At 39.2% G+C, this 16,513-nt stretch overlaps 1 protein-coding gene across 3 annotated transcripts in view; it reads left to right on the plus strand.

The window, feature by feature from the left end:
- The first annotated feature begins 516 nt into the window (after positions 1–516).
- The window catches only part of LOC106875637 (protein O-mannosyl-transferase TMTC3), a 79,501-nt gene continuing 63,504 nt past the window's right edge, over positions 517–16,513 (plus strand). The window contains exons 1-13 of one of the 3 annotated variants that reach the window (XM_052977273.2): positions 517–548; positions 2,243–2,510; positions 3,155–3,291; positions 9,686–9,767; positions 10,694–10,793; positions 11,756–11,871; positions 12,479–12,651; positions 13,354–13,606; positions 14,470–14,624; positions 14,851–14,934; positions 15,223–15,360; positions 15,900–16,024; positions 16,159–16,262. In XM_052977273.2, the coding sequence (XP_052833233.1) occupies positions 2,304–2,510; positions 3,155–3,291; positions 9,686–9,767; positions 10,694–10,793; positions 11,756–11,871; positions 12,479–12,651; positions 13,354–13,606; positions 14,470–14,624; positions 14,851–14,934; positions 15,223–15,360; positions 15,900–16,024; positions 16,159–16,262 (1,674 nt within the window). In that variant the 5' untranslated portion in view covers positions 517–548; positions 2,243–2,303. Of the gene's footprint in view, positions 549–1,559; positions 1,672–2,242; positions 2,511–3,154; positions 3,292–9,685; positions 9,768–10,693; positions 10,794–11,755; positions 11,872–12,478; positions 12,652–13,353; positions 13,607–14,469; positions 14,625–14,850; positions 14,935–15,222; positions 15,361–15,899; positions 16,025–16,158; positions 16,263–16,513 lie in introns of those variants that run through there. The other 2 variants (XM_052977271.2, XM_089343244.1) reach the window with 2 other exon arrangements.

A 16,513-nucleotide genomic window follows, 5' to 3' on the forward strand; every position in this document is an offset into this window, starting at 1 on the left:
TGTCAAGCCGGTTTTTATTTTACTTTATTTTCAAGAAATAGAAACGCAAATAAATAAGAAAAAACCTGTCAAGCAGTATCGTTGTGAATTCAGTTTGAGAATTATTAAACAGAAAATGAAGTTTTAACTTAATTTTATCAAGATCGGCTGGCATTAGGAGATACGAAACTAACATTTAGGAAAACTCTAAAGTAAAAAACTAAATAAACAATAAATAATTCTTTCTACTATAGGCACCAGGCCAGAAATTTTAAGGGGGAAGTCGATTGATCTCAGTGCATAACTGGTACTTATTTCATCGAACCCGAAAGAATAAAAGGCAAAGTTGACCTCAGCAGGATTTCAACTCAGAACGTAAAGCCGGAAGAAATGCTGCAGAGCATTGGCGCAGTGCGCTAACAATTCTGCCAGTTCGGCGCCCTCCGTAAATGAACAAAACTTGATATATTTAAAGAAGAAACAAGAGAGGCAGTTCTGAAGTAAAAATACGGTGTTGAATAAATTGAACAGCTCCGTAGTGAACTTGGTCAATATGGAAGTTTGAAAGTGTAAGTTGGATTTATCTCTCCGCTTTTGTTTATTTTTGTTGTCTGTTATCGTTTGACATTCCATAGATTCCTGCCCCGTTTAACACCACCCCTTTCTGTCAAGCCATAGCTTTCTAATGATTTAGAGATAACACACTAATCTCGTCATTTTTAGCCGGGGTGCCGCTGATCGTACCCTTTAATTGATACCTTCGGGGTACCGGTTGTCAGACTTACCTCCCCCCCCCTCACGTTCATTGACCCTTCCCTTTCCCATGACAGTTTTGGGTACATTGACATCGATAAGTAATTATTCCTCGGAATGTTAATAACTTTGCAGTTATATTGTTTTCTTTTTTTTTTCTTACGAAATCAAAACAATCGGAATGAAAGAAAACAATTTACGTTATTCGAAAAGTTGTCCAAATTCTAGAAATATTGTTGATCCAAGTGACCTATGATGAAAGGCATTCTAACTGTGACCACCCACTCTTTTAGGGATATGTGTGTGTACATTGTCTAACGTGTTCTTTCGTTATTCAAGTCTGTCGGGTGCGGATTATGGGAGATTTGGCTGCTATTTCTAGCAGACTTAAACCTCGTTAACCCTTCCTTTTCCCCATGACAGTTTTGGGTACATTGACATTGATCAGAAGAGAAAAAGTAATTATTACTCGGAATTTTAACGACTTTACAGCTTTATTGTTTTCTTTTTTTTTCTCGTGAAATAAAAGAAAACATCAATCCAAATGAAAGAAAACACCTCACGTTATTCGAAAAGTTGTCTAAATTCTAGAAGAAATTTAAAGAAGTGATTCTAAATTCTCAATCGCAGAATAATGCTAATAATATAGCCTGAACAGGATAAACTATCCCTATTTTGCAGAGAAAAGTGTAGGTGGCTAGCTGTGGACTCGAACTCACATCCCGTGATTACATGTCACAATGCTTTTACCGATTAAAATTCCTCTGCAAATTAAGATATATAAATCTCGTTTTATGAGACGCTCTCGTATGTTAAATTCAAATTACGACAAACGTAAATAATTGTTGACGTTGTTAACCCTAGGTTCAACCTTTATGGAAGTGACCTCTGATTAAAGGCATTCCAGACATGATCATCCTGTCTTTTAGGGATGTGTATGTATGTATACATTGTCTAGTGTGTCCTTTCGTTATTCAAGTCTGTCGGGTGGGAGTTATGGGATAAGCAATGGGTTAAGACCCCCACCAATATACAATTAACTAATTTGACCCTTTAGAATTCAGATTACTTTATCAAATATAATGTTTATTTTTTTCACATTTTGAATTAATTATATATTATCTCATAGCTTCAATATTTCAATGATGTGATTGTTTATTTTTAGATTGACATTGTAGAGAAGGTGTGAGAGGCCAGATCTGGCCAGTTTAACTTTTTAGCATTCAGATTACTCTGTCAAATGTAATGCTTATTTATTCACATTAATTCTGCCTTATCTCATAGGTTTGCGCTTTCAGTGATGTGATAATATAGTTTCGGACATTTGACATTCTAGGGTAGGTGTGAGAGGCCAGTTTGAACATAAAACAGGGAGAGTATTTGGGCCAGATACGGCTGATTTAAATGCTAAAGGGTTAACTATCACACATTTCACCACCACCTCCCCATCACTATATTTTCCTGCTGTGTTTATCAACAATGACTCTGATCTATTGGTTGTGTCATCCAGGTGTACCAAAACGGTTTCTCCTCCATTATGTCACTCTTCAAATAACCCAGCACCAACAAACATGGCAGCGTCTCCGGCTATCAACTTGGACTTCAGCAGATACAGTGTAATACTCGTAGTTATTATTTTTGTTTGTTACATCAACTCTCTCCAATGCGGCTTTGTTTTTGATGATCTGTCAGCCATAATTGACAACCAGGACCTTCGACCCCATGTACCACTGTCAAATCTCTTTTGGAATGATTTCTGGGGTACACCTATGAATAAGGTAAGTTAAGAGGTCTGGTAGTCCTGTTATTTTTTGGTTTTCAGTCAGTGTTGAATGAGCAGACCTTTAATCGAAACTAGTTACCCCGTGACCAGACAAAATGTATCGTTTTTGTGTGTCTCAGGCAGGGGTTCTCAACCATTTCTTTTTTTTATTTATAGACCCCTTTGATTTCTGTTTTACTCCAGTGGACCCTCCAAGCCATTTAATGTTTAAATAAATCCCTTATTTTTATGATTCAATATTATTAGGAATTGTATAAAAAAAAATTATTAAAACTATTTAGTGTGTCATAGAAGTATAGCCAATTTATGGCACATTTTAACAACAAAATCTTATCTGCACTGCACAAGGGTCTTCTGGGCCCTGTTTGTTAACCACTGGTCTGAAAGCTTCAAACTGGCCCTCTTTTTTCAAATGGCTGATGTGATATGAGGAAGATTTGACTGCTGTTTCTGGCAGGTCAAACAATTATTCTTTTACTTGCTTCAGGCATTTGACTGCGGCCATGCTGGAACACCGCCTTAAAAGTTTTAGTTGAAGAAATCGACCCCAGGACTTACTTTTTGTAAGCCCAGTATTTATTCTATCAATCTCAAGCCCTTACTATACATTTATGAATGACTGATCTTTATTCTTTATAGGAAGACAGCCACAAGTCTTACCGACCATTATGCGTGCTGACCTTTCGGCTGAATTATGCACTGACTGCCCTCAACCCAATGTCCTACCATTTGGTCAACATCATACTACATGCAGTTGTCAGTGTGTTATTAATGAGGTGAGAGCTGGGTCTTTTATTTTATGTTTTATGCCATGGCTCTGTTGATTATAGATTTATGTGGAGTAATTAGATTAAATTTATCTTATGCAATTCAAGTGGTTGAGATGTTTACTACCCTACCCCATGGTTTTGGGTTCAGTCCCAGCTGGAGCAAGTGTCTTCCACTATAGTCCCAGACTTACGAGTGGGTTTCGTACGACACTGATGCTTGTTTACAACCATCATGTGATGACAAGACAAGCTTACACACACACACACACACACACACACACACTTATATGATGCTTGTCTATTCATTAGTGGAGTATGGCCATCGCTGACGGGCTGTCTTCTAACTGATTGCGCCTACAAACGGGAGATCAGCAACGACTCATGAAGCAAATCAGAGACTTACAGAATTTAAGGCAAGGGAGACAACTCCTACACTATCAGCTGATTCAAGTTTTTGATTAGTTTAGACAAGTGGTTCTCAACCAAGGTCTACTTGGCACTTGGGGATCAAGTGATGGTGGAGATCAAACACACACACACATACAATAGGCTTCTTTCAGTTTCCATCTACCCGAAGCTATAGTAGAAGGCACTTGTCCAAAACGCCAAGCAGTGGGACTGAACTTGGAAGCACGTGGTTGGGAAGCAAGTTTCTTACCACACAGCCATGCCTGCACCTATATATATATATATATATATATATATATATATATATATATATATATATATATATATGTATATATATATATATATGTATATGTATATATATATGTATATATATATATATATATATATATATACATATACATATATATATATATATATATATACATATACATATATATATATATATATATATATATATATATATATGTATATGTATATATATATATATATATATATATGTATATATATATATATATATATATATGTATATGTATATATATATATATATATATATATATATATATATATAGGTGCAGGCATGGCTGTGTGGTAAGAAACTTGCTTCCGGTTTCGTAGTGTTAAGACGTGTTTTTCCCTGTCTCTCGAAGCAACCAACAGGTATCTTTCCATATCGAAGATAAATATTCGCTGAAGCCGGCACAAAACTCGGTACCTGTTTGTTTAATGACGCTCCTGCATTATAACCGTTGAAAAAGAAAGTAAATAGTATATATACAACGCACGTTAATGTGAGCGAACCAAAGCGAACAACCATCTTCGAAGAAACCACGCACGTGGTGAGAGGTTATACAGATAGAAATCTGAGCTAAGTTTTATTCTCTATCTCTAAGTTTTATTAATATTCTATTCTCTCTCCAAAAACAATTTACGACAAAATAATTTATTTCACTAGTTTGTTAACATACCGTAAGTTGTCTCACAGAATAGTTTTGTTTTTGTTTATTTACGATAAAATTTACTTACGATAAAATCGTTTCTTCTTAGTTTATTTACATACTAAGTTTGTTTGTTAACATACTGTAATCTCTCTCATAGAATAGTTTTGTTTATTTACGATTAAATTTATTTACGATAAAATCGTTCTTCTTAGTTTATTTAAAGTATTAAAAGTTTTCACTCATTTTCCCTTATAGTCACCTCGTTTTAACACTCTTAATCGAAATCTCTATTCTACTCTTATCCCATCTTCTCTCCCTCACTTTTTCTCTATTTCTCACCCTCTCTCTCTGTTCTCCGTGATATATATATTTCTCGTTTTTAATTTTTCGTTTTCTTCTCATTTTCATTTTGTCTTGTTTGTTTCTCTCTCTCGAGTTATCCTCTCTCCCTCATATATACATACATACATACATATATGTATATATACATATATATATATATATGTATGTATATATATATATGTATATATTTTTATTATTTTCATTATTCGTTTCATTTTGTCTTGTCTCGTTTTGTTTGTTTCTCTCTTGAGTTATCTTCTCTCTCTCTCTCTCATACATCTCTATTCCTATCACATCCACTCTCTCTCTCTCTATCTATCTATCTCGTACTCTGTACGCACTCTCTACTCGCTCTACTTCGTATTCTCCCTTCTCCCTCCCCTCTTTATACTCTTCTTTCTTTCTAGTACTATTCCTATATTCTTTAAGATAACCCCTCTCTCTCAAATATCGTGCACCATGGATACCAGAGGACGAGACTTTGTACAGCGCCAAGTTGAGGCCAACAAGAAGATGAAGATGCGCCGAAACTGGCAGCTGGAAGAAGTTCGTCTTCTTATATCAGCAAATGATCTAATAGCCGAAAGCCTGGATAGGTACAATTTCCACAGGTCAATGGCCCAAATTGATCGAAAGAAACTGGAGCTCATTCGCTCCTACGAGCTCGTGAAACCGCACCTTGACCTCCTAGAAGGCATTATGAGAGACACGGACACAAAACTGGACAGTGAAGACCCTGCACACTGTGCTCAGGCTCAGGAGGACCAAACGAATCACCAAGACAAGGCAGACGCCACCAGTGCTGTAGCCACTGATGAGGGATGCAATGACCATGGTGAATACAGTCAACGCTGCACCACAAACGACAAAGACAGGAGAACAGACAAGAAGACGGTAAACACAAACAGGCTTCAAGCCCAAACACGTCACACAGAGAAAAAGAAAAAGAAAAAGAAACAGATCTGTAAATTCTACCTAAATGGTACCTGCTGGCACGGGGAAAAGGGACAAACCTGCAAATTTGCCCATCCCAAACACCACCAGCTAAACAAGGTAGATAACCACTTACAACAAAATAAGCGGGAGCGCAGAAAAGGGAGACCAGAAAGCTTAAATCTACATACACATAATCCACCGAATACCAACAGGACTCACAAAGAGAGAAGTCCGTATATTCCTTCTGCTCCCCAAAAAAGGCTATATGCAGAGGCTGTACGAACTGCAGTAGCTGAGCAGCAAGCTTTTTTAAGCGTGGCCCAGAAAATGGTACAACAGTTAACGTGGATGCAGAGGGTACAGAGTCAACGCCACACAAACCATTGTCCAAGACCACCACAGATGATGGATCAGGGATGGCCACCGCTAACACCAGGAACCCCTGCACAGATATCACACCCATATTCCTACTGAATATCCGGGGCCTATTACGAACAGGCGGCAAAGACAAGTTCCTATACTTGAAAGACCTAGTAACATGCAATCAAGCAATATGCATGGTGCTTACCGAAACGCATCTAACACCTAATATAGCAGATGCGGAGATAAATATACCAGAGTATGCCGTACTCCAAACAGACAGAAGGGATAGAAGTCATGGGGGAGTTGCAATGTACATCCGAGAAGATGTCACACCCCTACTACTACTATCACACTCAAACTCTGTATGTGATACTTTAATAGTACACATAAAACAAATTGATGTAGTTGTATGCTCAACATACCGTCCACCAAATGCCGCAAAGCAGGAGGGTAAATTTGAGGACAGCCTCAGACGCATAGAAGAGGTCCTGACAAATCTGGACCAACACATCAATATACTTTTCCTAGGCGACTTTAACCTCCCAAATGTTAAATGGCCTGAAGGTCACATCCTCTCTGGGATGCCACTGCATGAACAAAGCCAGGCAAAATCATTGCTAGAACTATCCAACATGCTGTTCATGGAACAAGTGATACTCCAACCAACCAGGGGAAGCAATGTTTTAGATCTCTGCTTCACAAACAATGTGAGCCTAATCCATAATGTGAAAATAACGCCCACGTCTCTCTCAGATCATAACATTATAGAATTAACTATGTATGGTCCTAGACAACCCACTGACACCCACCCCACCAGGAGGACTCAAGCAATATCCAACCTGAATTTCCACGGGGCGGACTGGAAGTCAATTCGCAGAGAGATTCGAAATCAAAACTGGCATGACAGCCTTTCTATACAAGACAATGACCTCAAACTAAGTCATTTTATGTCAACCATACAAGACATATGCACCAAATACGTGCCATATAGAAAGACCAGCAAACATGCCAATAGAATTCCTAGAGACAGGAAAATCCTTATGAGACACAGAACAAAGGTCTCAAACCAGTTAAATAGAGAACTGGAGGATAGGAAAAGGGCTAAATTAAAACTAACACTGTTAGAAATAGAAAACAAAATTAAACTCTCCCATGAAAAGGAGAGAGCAGAGAAGGAAAAGAGAGCAGTAGAAAGCATAAAAACAAACCCCAAGGCTTTCTATAGATTTGCAAAGGAGACTGCTACGGTGCAGTATAAGATAGGACCCCTGTTCCTGCCTAATGGCTCACTGACTGCAGATCCCACATGGATAAGTGAAGTGCTCAGTACACAATTCAAGAGTGTCTTCACCTCTCCTCTGAGTCACATGCAGATAAAGAACCCAGCTGATTTCTTTGACAATAGCACTCAGCAGAAGGGGACTGCATCCATTACCTACATCGACATTGAAGAGGAAGATGTGATAGCTGCCATAAATGAAATGAGCTCAAATTCGGCAACTGGCCCCGATGGTTTCCCAGCTGTAAACAAGAATTAGCAGGACCACTCCGGATACTCTTCCAGAGTTTCCTTGCAAATGGTAAACTTCCCAAAAAGCTGAAGGAAGGCACCATATGTCCTATCCATAAAGGTGGAAGCAGAGCAGAGGCTGGAAACTACAGGCCCATCTCTCTAACTTCACATATTAGCAAAGTCATGGAACGAATTGTCAGAAGGAGATTGATTGCGTTCCTAGAAGAAAATGACTTGCTGAATGAGACCCAGCATGGTTTCCGTCCAGGTAAAAGCTGCCTCACGCAGCTCTTGCAGCATTATGACTGGGTCCTGAAGCAGCTACTTGACCATTCAAATGTTGATGTGATATATCTCGACTTTGCAAAAGCCTTTGACAAAGTTGATCATGGCTTGATATGTCACAAGCTGCGAAACCTTGGCATAGCTGGTAAATTAGGAGAGTGGCTGCATGACTTCCTGAATAGTAGAAGTCAGACAGTTGCAGCCAATGGAGAACTATCTAGGGAAACACAAATATTGAGCGGTGTTCCTCAGGGAACTGTTCTGGGGCCACTACTGTTCATAGTGGCCCTTCTGGACATGCCCATGGTCACTCGGAGAGCCACTGTCACTAGCTATGCTGATGACACAAAGATATCTCAGGCAATAAAGAATCCTGATGATATTGTAAGCCTGCAGAATGACCTAAATGCAATATATGAGTGGGCAGAGCAAAATAATATGCAGTTCAATGCAAAAAAATGTCAAGTACTGCGCTACAAGACCACAAGTACCTCCCAACTGGCATACACAGGGCCTGGAGGTACTGCAATCCCAGAACCACAAACAGTTAGAGATCTGGGCATCAACATGTGTAGTGATGCATCATTTCACATGCACATTATCAAGTTGACAGCAAGGTGCAGACAACTGGCGGGGTGGATACTGAGGACTTTCCGTACAAGGGATCAAAAAGTCATGTTGATTCTATGGAAGACATTTGTTCTGAGCCGCCTAGACTATTGCTCTCAGTTGTGGTCACCACACAGTGTTAAGCGGACAGCAGAACTCGAGGCAATTCAGCGGCACTATACAAAAAAGATCGCCACAGTCCAACAGATGAACTACAGGGAGCGACTGAAGGCACTAGGTCTCTACTCCCTGGAGCGCAGGCGGGAGAGATATGTAATAATATACATATGGAAAATACTGGAAGGACTGGTGCCAAACTTTGGTATCAAGTACTACAGGAATGCCCGCACGGGTCGCCACTGCATGGTGCCAAAGGTACCGTCCACTGCATCTCATATAAGAACGAGATACTGCAGCAGCCTCGGTTTCAGAGGACCTCAGCTCTTCAATGCCCTGCCAAAACATTTGAGAGACATGCAAGACATGGATGCGGAGGTCTTCAAGACAAAACTTGACGCTTTCCTCTCCACGATACCAGACGAACCAATGGCTCGTAATGAGACGCAGTTTAGGGCAGCTGTGTCAAATTCTCTTATACACCAGATGTGCCATCAAAACTCTTGATTGGACCATGTCAGGTGGGGGAGAAGAGCCATGCAAGGAACGTGAAAATCACGGTGGTGCACCAGCATGACCGCAGCCACTTGGCTGAAACACATAAATAAATAAATAAATAAATAAATATATATATATGTATATATATATATATATATATATATATATATGTATATATATATCTCAAAGAATAAGAAGTAATGCAATTCTTGAATAATTTGAATAGAGTCATTGTTAAACATGGTTTAAAGATAAACCATGGGGTGGTCATTGTTTAGAAGAACTACAACTGACATAAGATTAATAAGTTTAAAGCATAAAGATAAATGATATGCCACCTTTTAGCATCATTCCCGTCTGTCATCTTAAATTCTTTCTATTTTGACCCCAGAGTTTGCTGCTTGTTCCTGCATCGTTTCACTGCTCTTCTTGCTGCAGTCCTCTTTGCCTTACACCCGATACACACAGAAGCAGTAAGTATTATAGATTAGATTGATCGTGTTTCCTTCTCGATTAGAACTGCACACAAAAATTTTGAAAATTTTACAGATCCAGAGCAAATTGCCACAAAGCGTTTGGTGCAACTCTACAAGAATCCTGCTGGTGTGCAGTTGTAATTGAGAAGAAAACAAGATCAATCTAAGATCCAATCTGGGAATAACATTAGGAGAGCACATTTGAAATGAGATAAGAATGGTGCAGAGTTGACAAGTCCTTTAACCCCTTGGGGTTGTCAGGGCACTACACCATTGCCATCCCTAGTGATCACTCCAAACACCATGATGTTGACTGGATGTTTGACACTCTGAAATGGTCATATTGGAGCTTCTGGTGCAAATGCCAAGCAGTACAGCATGCTGTTTCCAAATTTCTGGCAGAGTGAATTGCATCATGGTGCTGTTTTTCTCACAGATGGTGCCCAACTGACCCTACTATACTGTGTAGTTGACAGAAACAAACAATGCGCATGCACGAAATTAAGCATATAAAATGGTGACAATTTATCCATCACACCGTGTGTGTGTGAAGGTGCATGGCTCAGTGGTTAGAGAGTCAGGCTCTCAATCATGAGGTTGTTAGTTCAATACTTGGACCGGGCTGTGTGTTGTGTTCTTGAACAAGACACTTTATTTCACATTTCTCCAGTTCACTCAGCTGTAGAAATGAGTTGCAGTGTCACTGGTGCCAAGCTTTAACGGGGCCCCTTTGCCTTTCCCTTGGACAACATCGGTAGTATGCATGGGGGACTGCTGATCTTCCGTAAAATAACATTGCCTGAACTTGTACCTTGGAGGGGAACTTTCTAGGTGCAATCCCAGGGTCATTCATGACTGAGGCAATGTCTTTACCCCTTTTTTTTTTCATACTTACAAGATCTTGGTTTCAATTCCACTTTTAGGTCACAGGAGTTGTGGGACGAGCTGAAAGTCTATCAGCATGTTTTTTCCTTGCTGCATTGTTGGTTTATGCAAAAGCTTCAAAACATCCTTCTCGAACCAGTAAGTTACCAGGGATTTTGTTTTTACACTTTATTTCTTTTTTCTTTTTTCTTTTTTTCTTGTAATTCATTCTTCTTTTTCTTGATAATAATAATTATTATTATTTCTTTTATTATGTGATGAAAACTCATGGCTTATTTTGCTGGGTATGATGGTAAGTATCAGTTATATACTGGGGTCGATGTAATCAATTAGTCTCCTCCCCAAAAATTTCACAAAATCGGGACAAATGGTTGACCTATTGAAAACCTGTATTCAGTGATGCTTTTGTTTGATGAAATGTAAACCCAAGAAAAGTATGGGGTTGCTACCCAATTCCTGCATTTGCTAAAAAAATATGGACAAAGAGGATGAGTGATGGTGAGCAGGTTATCCTGTTTATAATGATGATGATTTCAAATTTTGGCACAAGGCCAGCAATTTAGAGGAAGGTGTAAGTGGGTTACATTGACCCCAGTGCTCGACTGGTACTTATTTTATTGACCCCGAAAGGATGAAAGACATAGTTGACCTCAGAACATAAGAACAGAGAAAATGCTCCTAAGCATTTTGCCCAGCATGCTAACAACTCTGACACCTTAATAATAATAATAATAATAATAATAGTAATAGTAGTAGTAGTAGTAGTAGTAGTAGTAGTAGTAGTAGTAGTTTCAATTTTTGCCACAGGGGCCGGAATTTTGGGGGAGGGGATGAGTCAATTACATTGACTCCAGTATTCAACTGGTACTTATTTCATCGACCCTGAAAGGTTTAAAGGCAAAGTTGACCTTGGTGGAATAATAATAATTATAATAATCCTTTCTAATATTGGATCAATTGGAACCTCTGTCATCATAACCCACCAAATGCCATAACCAGATTTGAACTAACATCTCTGTGGTTTGTAGCCAACATTCTACTCTAGACCCCAGCTGCTGTGTACGTTTTTTTTAATGGCTTTTTGTTATGTCCTTCTTCAGATTGGTGGTTTCTGTTGTTGACTCTCCTGTTTGTGGTGGCTGCCATGTTGTCCAAAGAACAAGGTATCACAGTGGTTGGTGTCTGCTGTGTCTATGAAATTGTCATCGCCCAAAAGGTAACATACATGCATGCACATGCACACACACACAAACACATTCACACATGCATGCACACACACACACACACTAATGTACATTTTCACATAGTCTGCCTGGCTTGCTAATAATTCGGTCAGCTCACCACCTGATAATAACAATAATAACAATAATGATAATAATAATAATGGTTTTAAATTTTGCCACAATGTCACCAAATTCTGGTGATGGGGGAAGTTGATTATATTGACCCCAAAAGAATGAAAGGTTGACCTCAGAAGAATTTGAACTCAGATATTGAAGACCAACGAAATGCCTCTAAACATTTTGACAGGTGTGCTAACAATTCTGCCAGCTTGCTACCTGATGATGGTTTCAAATTCTAGCGGCAAGGCCAGCAATTTTTGGGGGAAATTACATCAACCCCAGCACTCAATTGGTACTTATTTTATTGACCTTAAAAGAACGAAAGGCACAGCCAACCCTGGTAGAATTTAAACTCAGAATGTAAAGACAGACAAAATACTTCTAAGCGTTTCACTCAGCGGAGAAGTGTAGACATAATGGTGGCAATGCATCTTCCCCATACACGTGTTAGGATGATTTTTCTCTCTCATGTCTTTCCAGATAACACCACAAAATATTCTCAAAGACTTTGCCAATATTTGCAAAGGCAAAATCTCTTTCCCAGCTTGGTTGAGAACTTCAGTTTTGCGAGGAACTTTCTTAGTTGGTTCCACGTTGTTCCTGTTGCTGGCCAGGATAAAGATTATGGGTGCAGAACTCCCAGTGTTCACAAAGTAAGTTTTCCTTTTTTTTACACCAAATTCCATCAAGGCCTGCTTCCCTGTAGCCTTCTGTGATTTGGTTCTTCACTCACATAGGCATTAACATAAACACACACACACACAAATGGACGTATATGTATATACATGCATGTATACACATATACACATGTATGTACACACATACAAATAGACACATACATTCATGTATACACACACACAAAATCGCCCTCAGCAGAATTGAACTCAGATCATAAAGACAGATGAAATGGTGCTAAGCATTTTGCCAGGCATGCAAACAATTCTGCCAGCTCACAGCTCTCTTGGTTTCAAATTTTGGCACAATGCCAGCAATTTTGAGGGAGGGAGTAAATTGATTACATCGACCCTAGTGCTCAACTGGGATTTATGTTATTGGCTCCGAAAGGAATGATAATAATAATAATAATAAACCTTTCTATTAAAGGCACAAGGCCTGAAATTTGGTGGGAGGGGTATAGTCATTTACATCAACCCCAATATTTCACTGGTACTTAATTTATTGACCCAGAAAAGGTGAAAGGCAAAGTCGACCTTGGTGGAATTTGAACTCAGAATGTAGCAACAGATTAAATACTGCCAAGTATTTCATCCAGCATGCTAATGATTCTGCCAGCTCGCTGCCTTATCATCATGATGATGATGATGATGATGATGATTTATGTTTTCGCTTTTCAGATTTGACAATCCTGCATCAGTGTCCTACACACCATGCCGACAACTAACTTTCAACTATCTGCTGGCTGTCAACCAATGGCTGCTGCTCTGCCCATCATGGCTATGCTGTGACTGGACAATGGGCACTGTACCACTCGTGCAGTCCTTTCTCGACATCCGTAATCTCTCGACACTCATCTTTTATATCGTGCTCTTTAAGTTTGTCGCCTTTGCACTGACCAAACAAGGACCACGGGCAAGGGCCATCATTATGGTATGTAGACTACAGCAAGACTCGACTTTCTTCTTTTCCTGCTCTTTATTTACTTCTCCCTCCTCTATCTTTTACACTCCTCCATACTTGCTCTCACCACTCCCCTCATACTTTCTAACTTACTCCTCCTCACACATATAATTGACTTGGCTTCTAACATACATTAACTTACTCCTCCCCTCATACATTGTTACCTTCTCCTCCCCTCACATACAGTGATTTACTCCTCCTCTCACTTTGTAACTTACTCCTCCTCTCATAGAGACTGTAGCCTTATCCTCTTCTCTTGTACATTACAACTTGCTTTACCTTCTCACAGATTTTCTAAAACTTGCTCTATTTACACACAACCCATTCGAAATTGTTCTCCTCTCCAACACACACCTAGACATTTTCTTTGTCCATTTGAGGCATCCTTTCTCTCACTGGGTGGACCGGAGCAATGAGAAAATGTCTTGCTCAAGGACACTACTCACCACCTTACAACCATGGGCCAAATACAACTGACCACTAAGCCACATCGCGCTTCACAAATTCCTGTCAACTGACATCACATACAGACATGCTAGATTCCGGTGATAAACATCCAGCATCCTTGCACATACACACACACACACACATTATTCTCACACACTATGCACCACACACACACATATTGTTCTCACACATTATACATCACACACACACACACACACACTCACAGTATATACACACACATACTACATGCACATAGCATTCGTCATACTTACACACGCATTCTACACACCATATCCTCACACACATGCCATACACCACACACACACACAATGTTTTAATGACACTAAAACCTCTCCCTCTCCTTCTTCTTCCTTTTATGTCACCAGAGCCTTACCTTACTCATTCTGCCATTTGTTCCGGCCTCAAACCTCTTCTTCCCAGTTGGATTTGTTGTGGCTGAGAGGGTCCTCTACACTCCTAGTATGGGCTTCTGCATTCTTGTTGCCCTAGGATTTGAACTCTTGATTCAACACACCAACAAGTGAGCCTTGCATTTTCCTTTTTCTCCACTAATTATTCATCCTCATCGTTTAATGTCCGTGTTCCATGCTAGCATGGGTGGGATGGTGCCGCAAGAGCCAGCCAGCCAGGCATATGTTTATTTGGCAAAAAAAAAACAAAATAAAATGACCATCCTGAAATATAATAATATAAGCTATTAAAAACAATTAACTAATTGTTTCTGTGTTTTTTGGTTTTGTTTGCAGGACCTTGAAGATGGTACTGTGGGGGTTGATGGTGTTTTTATTAACAGTTCATGGCTTGAAAACAATCATCAGAAATTTTGATTGGTAAGTTATCAACTCTTCAACATTTTTGTGACCACAAAATCAATAGAAAATGCTGTCTGTGTGTTTTAATTGATTTCCTTTTAACTCTTTGGCTGGATATGGCTGATTTAGATGCTAAAGGCTTAATGCTTTTTTTAATCTCAAAATTATAATTGAAGGTTTAAAGTTAAACATGAACATTTTAAAATGAATGATTGTCTATCACGGTAACAGGGTCAGGTTTTAGTGGGTTGGTATCACAAGGGGCTAATTGAATGTTCTGGTTATATTTTTTCTTTTTTTTTCCAGGGAATCTGAGTATATTTTATTCAAATCTGCAGTGAAGGTGAACCAGAGAAATGCCAAACTGTTCAATAATATCGGCCATGCTTTAGAAAAAACATCAAACTGGTCTGAGGCTCTTGAATATTTCACTTTTGCTGCAAAGTAAGTCTGAAACTGTTCCATGGTATTTGATTGGTTTCATCATTCAGGTACTCATATTGTATGGGACAGCAGCTATCTCTGCTGGCTTTTATTAGACACTGACACATTATATTTGTGGCATTATTTTTCGTAGTTTGATGTTCTTCTTGTTACCAACCTTTTCCCATTTGACAAGAGAGTTGTATTCAGGGAAGCAATGACAAATGATTGAGACTTTTGGCAATAAGCCATGCTTGAGAAGGAAGATCCATCGACCTGAGTGAAATTGTAGTCATGGCAGATACTGGTGTCATGCAAGTGGCACATAAAGGCACCCATTACACTCTCAGATTGGTTGGCATTGGGAAGGGCATCCAGCTGTAGAAACCATATCAAATCAGACTGGAGTCTGATGCAGCCCCTCAGCTTACCAGCCCTGGTCAAACCATCCAACTCATGTCAGCATGGACAACAGACGTTAAATGATGATGTGTGTGACAATGATGATTATAATGATGGTAGCATTTAGACTGATGGTGAATGTCATTCTGTACTTCCAGAGTTCAGCCTGACGATATTGGAGCCCACATCAACGTAGGGAGGACATATCAGCACCTGAATATGTCAAAGGAAGCAGAGAAAGCCTTTCAGACCGCCATTGATCTCTTCCCACCTGTTATTCAAGGTAGACATCATCTTTAAAATCTTTTATCGTTTACTGTCTTTGGTGGATTCAGTGTTCAATCAATTCTTAACCTGTTCTTAAACATATTCTTAAAAGTTCTTACCTAAAAAAGACTTCATCTTTTCTAACCCCAGGTAAAAGTTACACAGCTCGAGTGGCACCAAGCCATCTTAATGCATTCTTAAACCTTGCTTCACTTATTTCTAAAAATGAATCACGATTGAAAGAAGCTGAAAAAGTAAGTTAGATTATATTTGTAACATTTTTTCCCCTTAGTTTTATATTTTGTTTGAAACCCTTCTGTATATTACGAATTCAACTTGGGACTGGAACAATAGACTGATTGCATTACAGAATTCATTCCCATCCATCCTTATTAACCTCTGATTAAGCATCACCAGGGCATTTTGTGATTACAAACATATTAGAGTGATGCTATTTAGCTCTCTTTAGTTTTGGGCTGCTGGTCCAATAAGTCCCTCCATAGAA

The sequence above is a fragment of the Octopus bimaculoides genome, chromosome 27, assembly GCF_046866305.1.
Source record: "Octopus bimaculoides isolate indiv1 chromosome 27, ASM4686630v1, whole genome shotgun sequence".
Classification (NCBI taxonomy): Eukaryota; Metazoa; Mollusca; class Cephalopoda; order Octopoda; family Octopodidae; genus Octopus; species Octopus bimaculoides.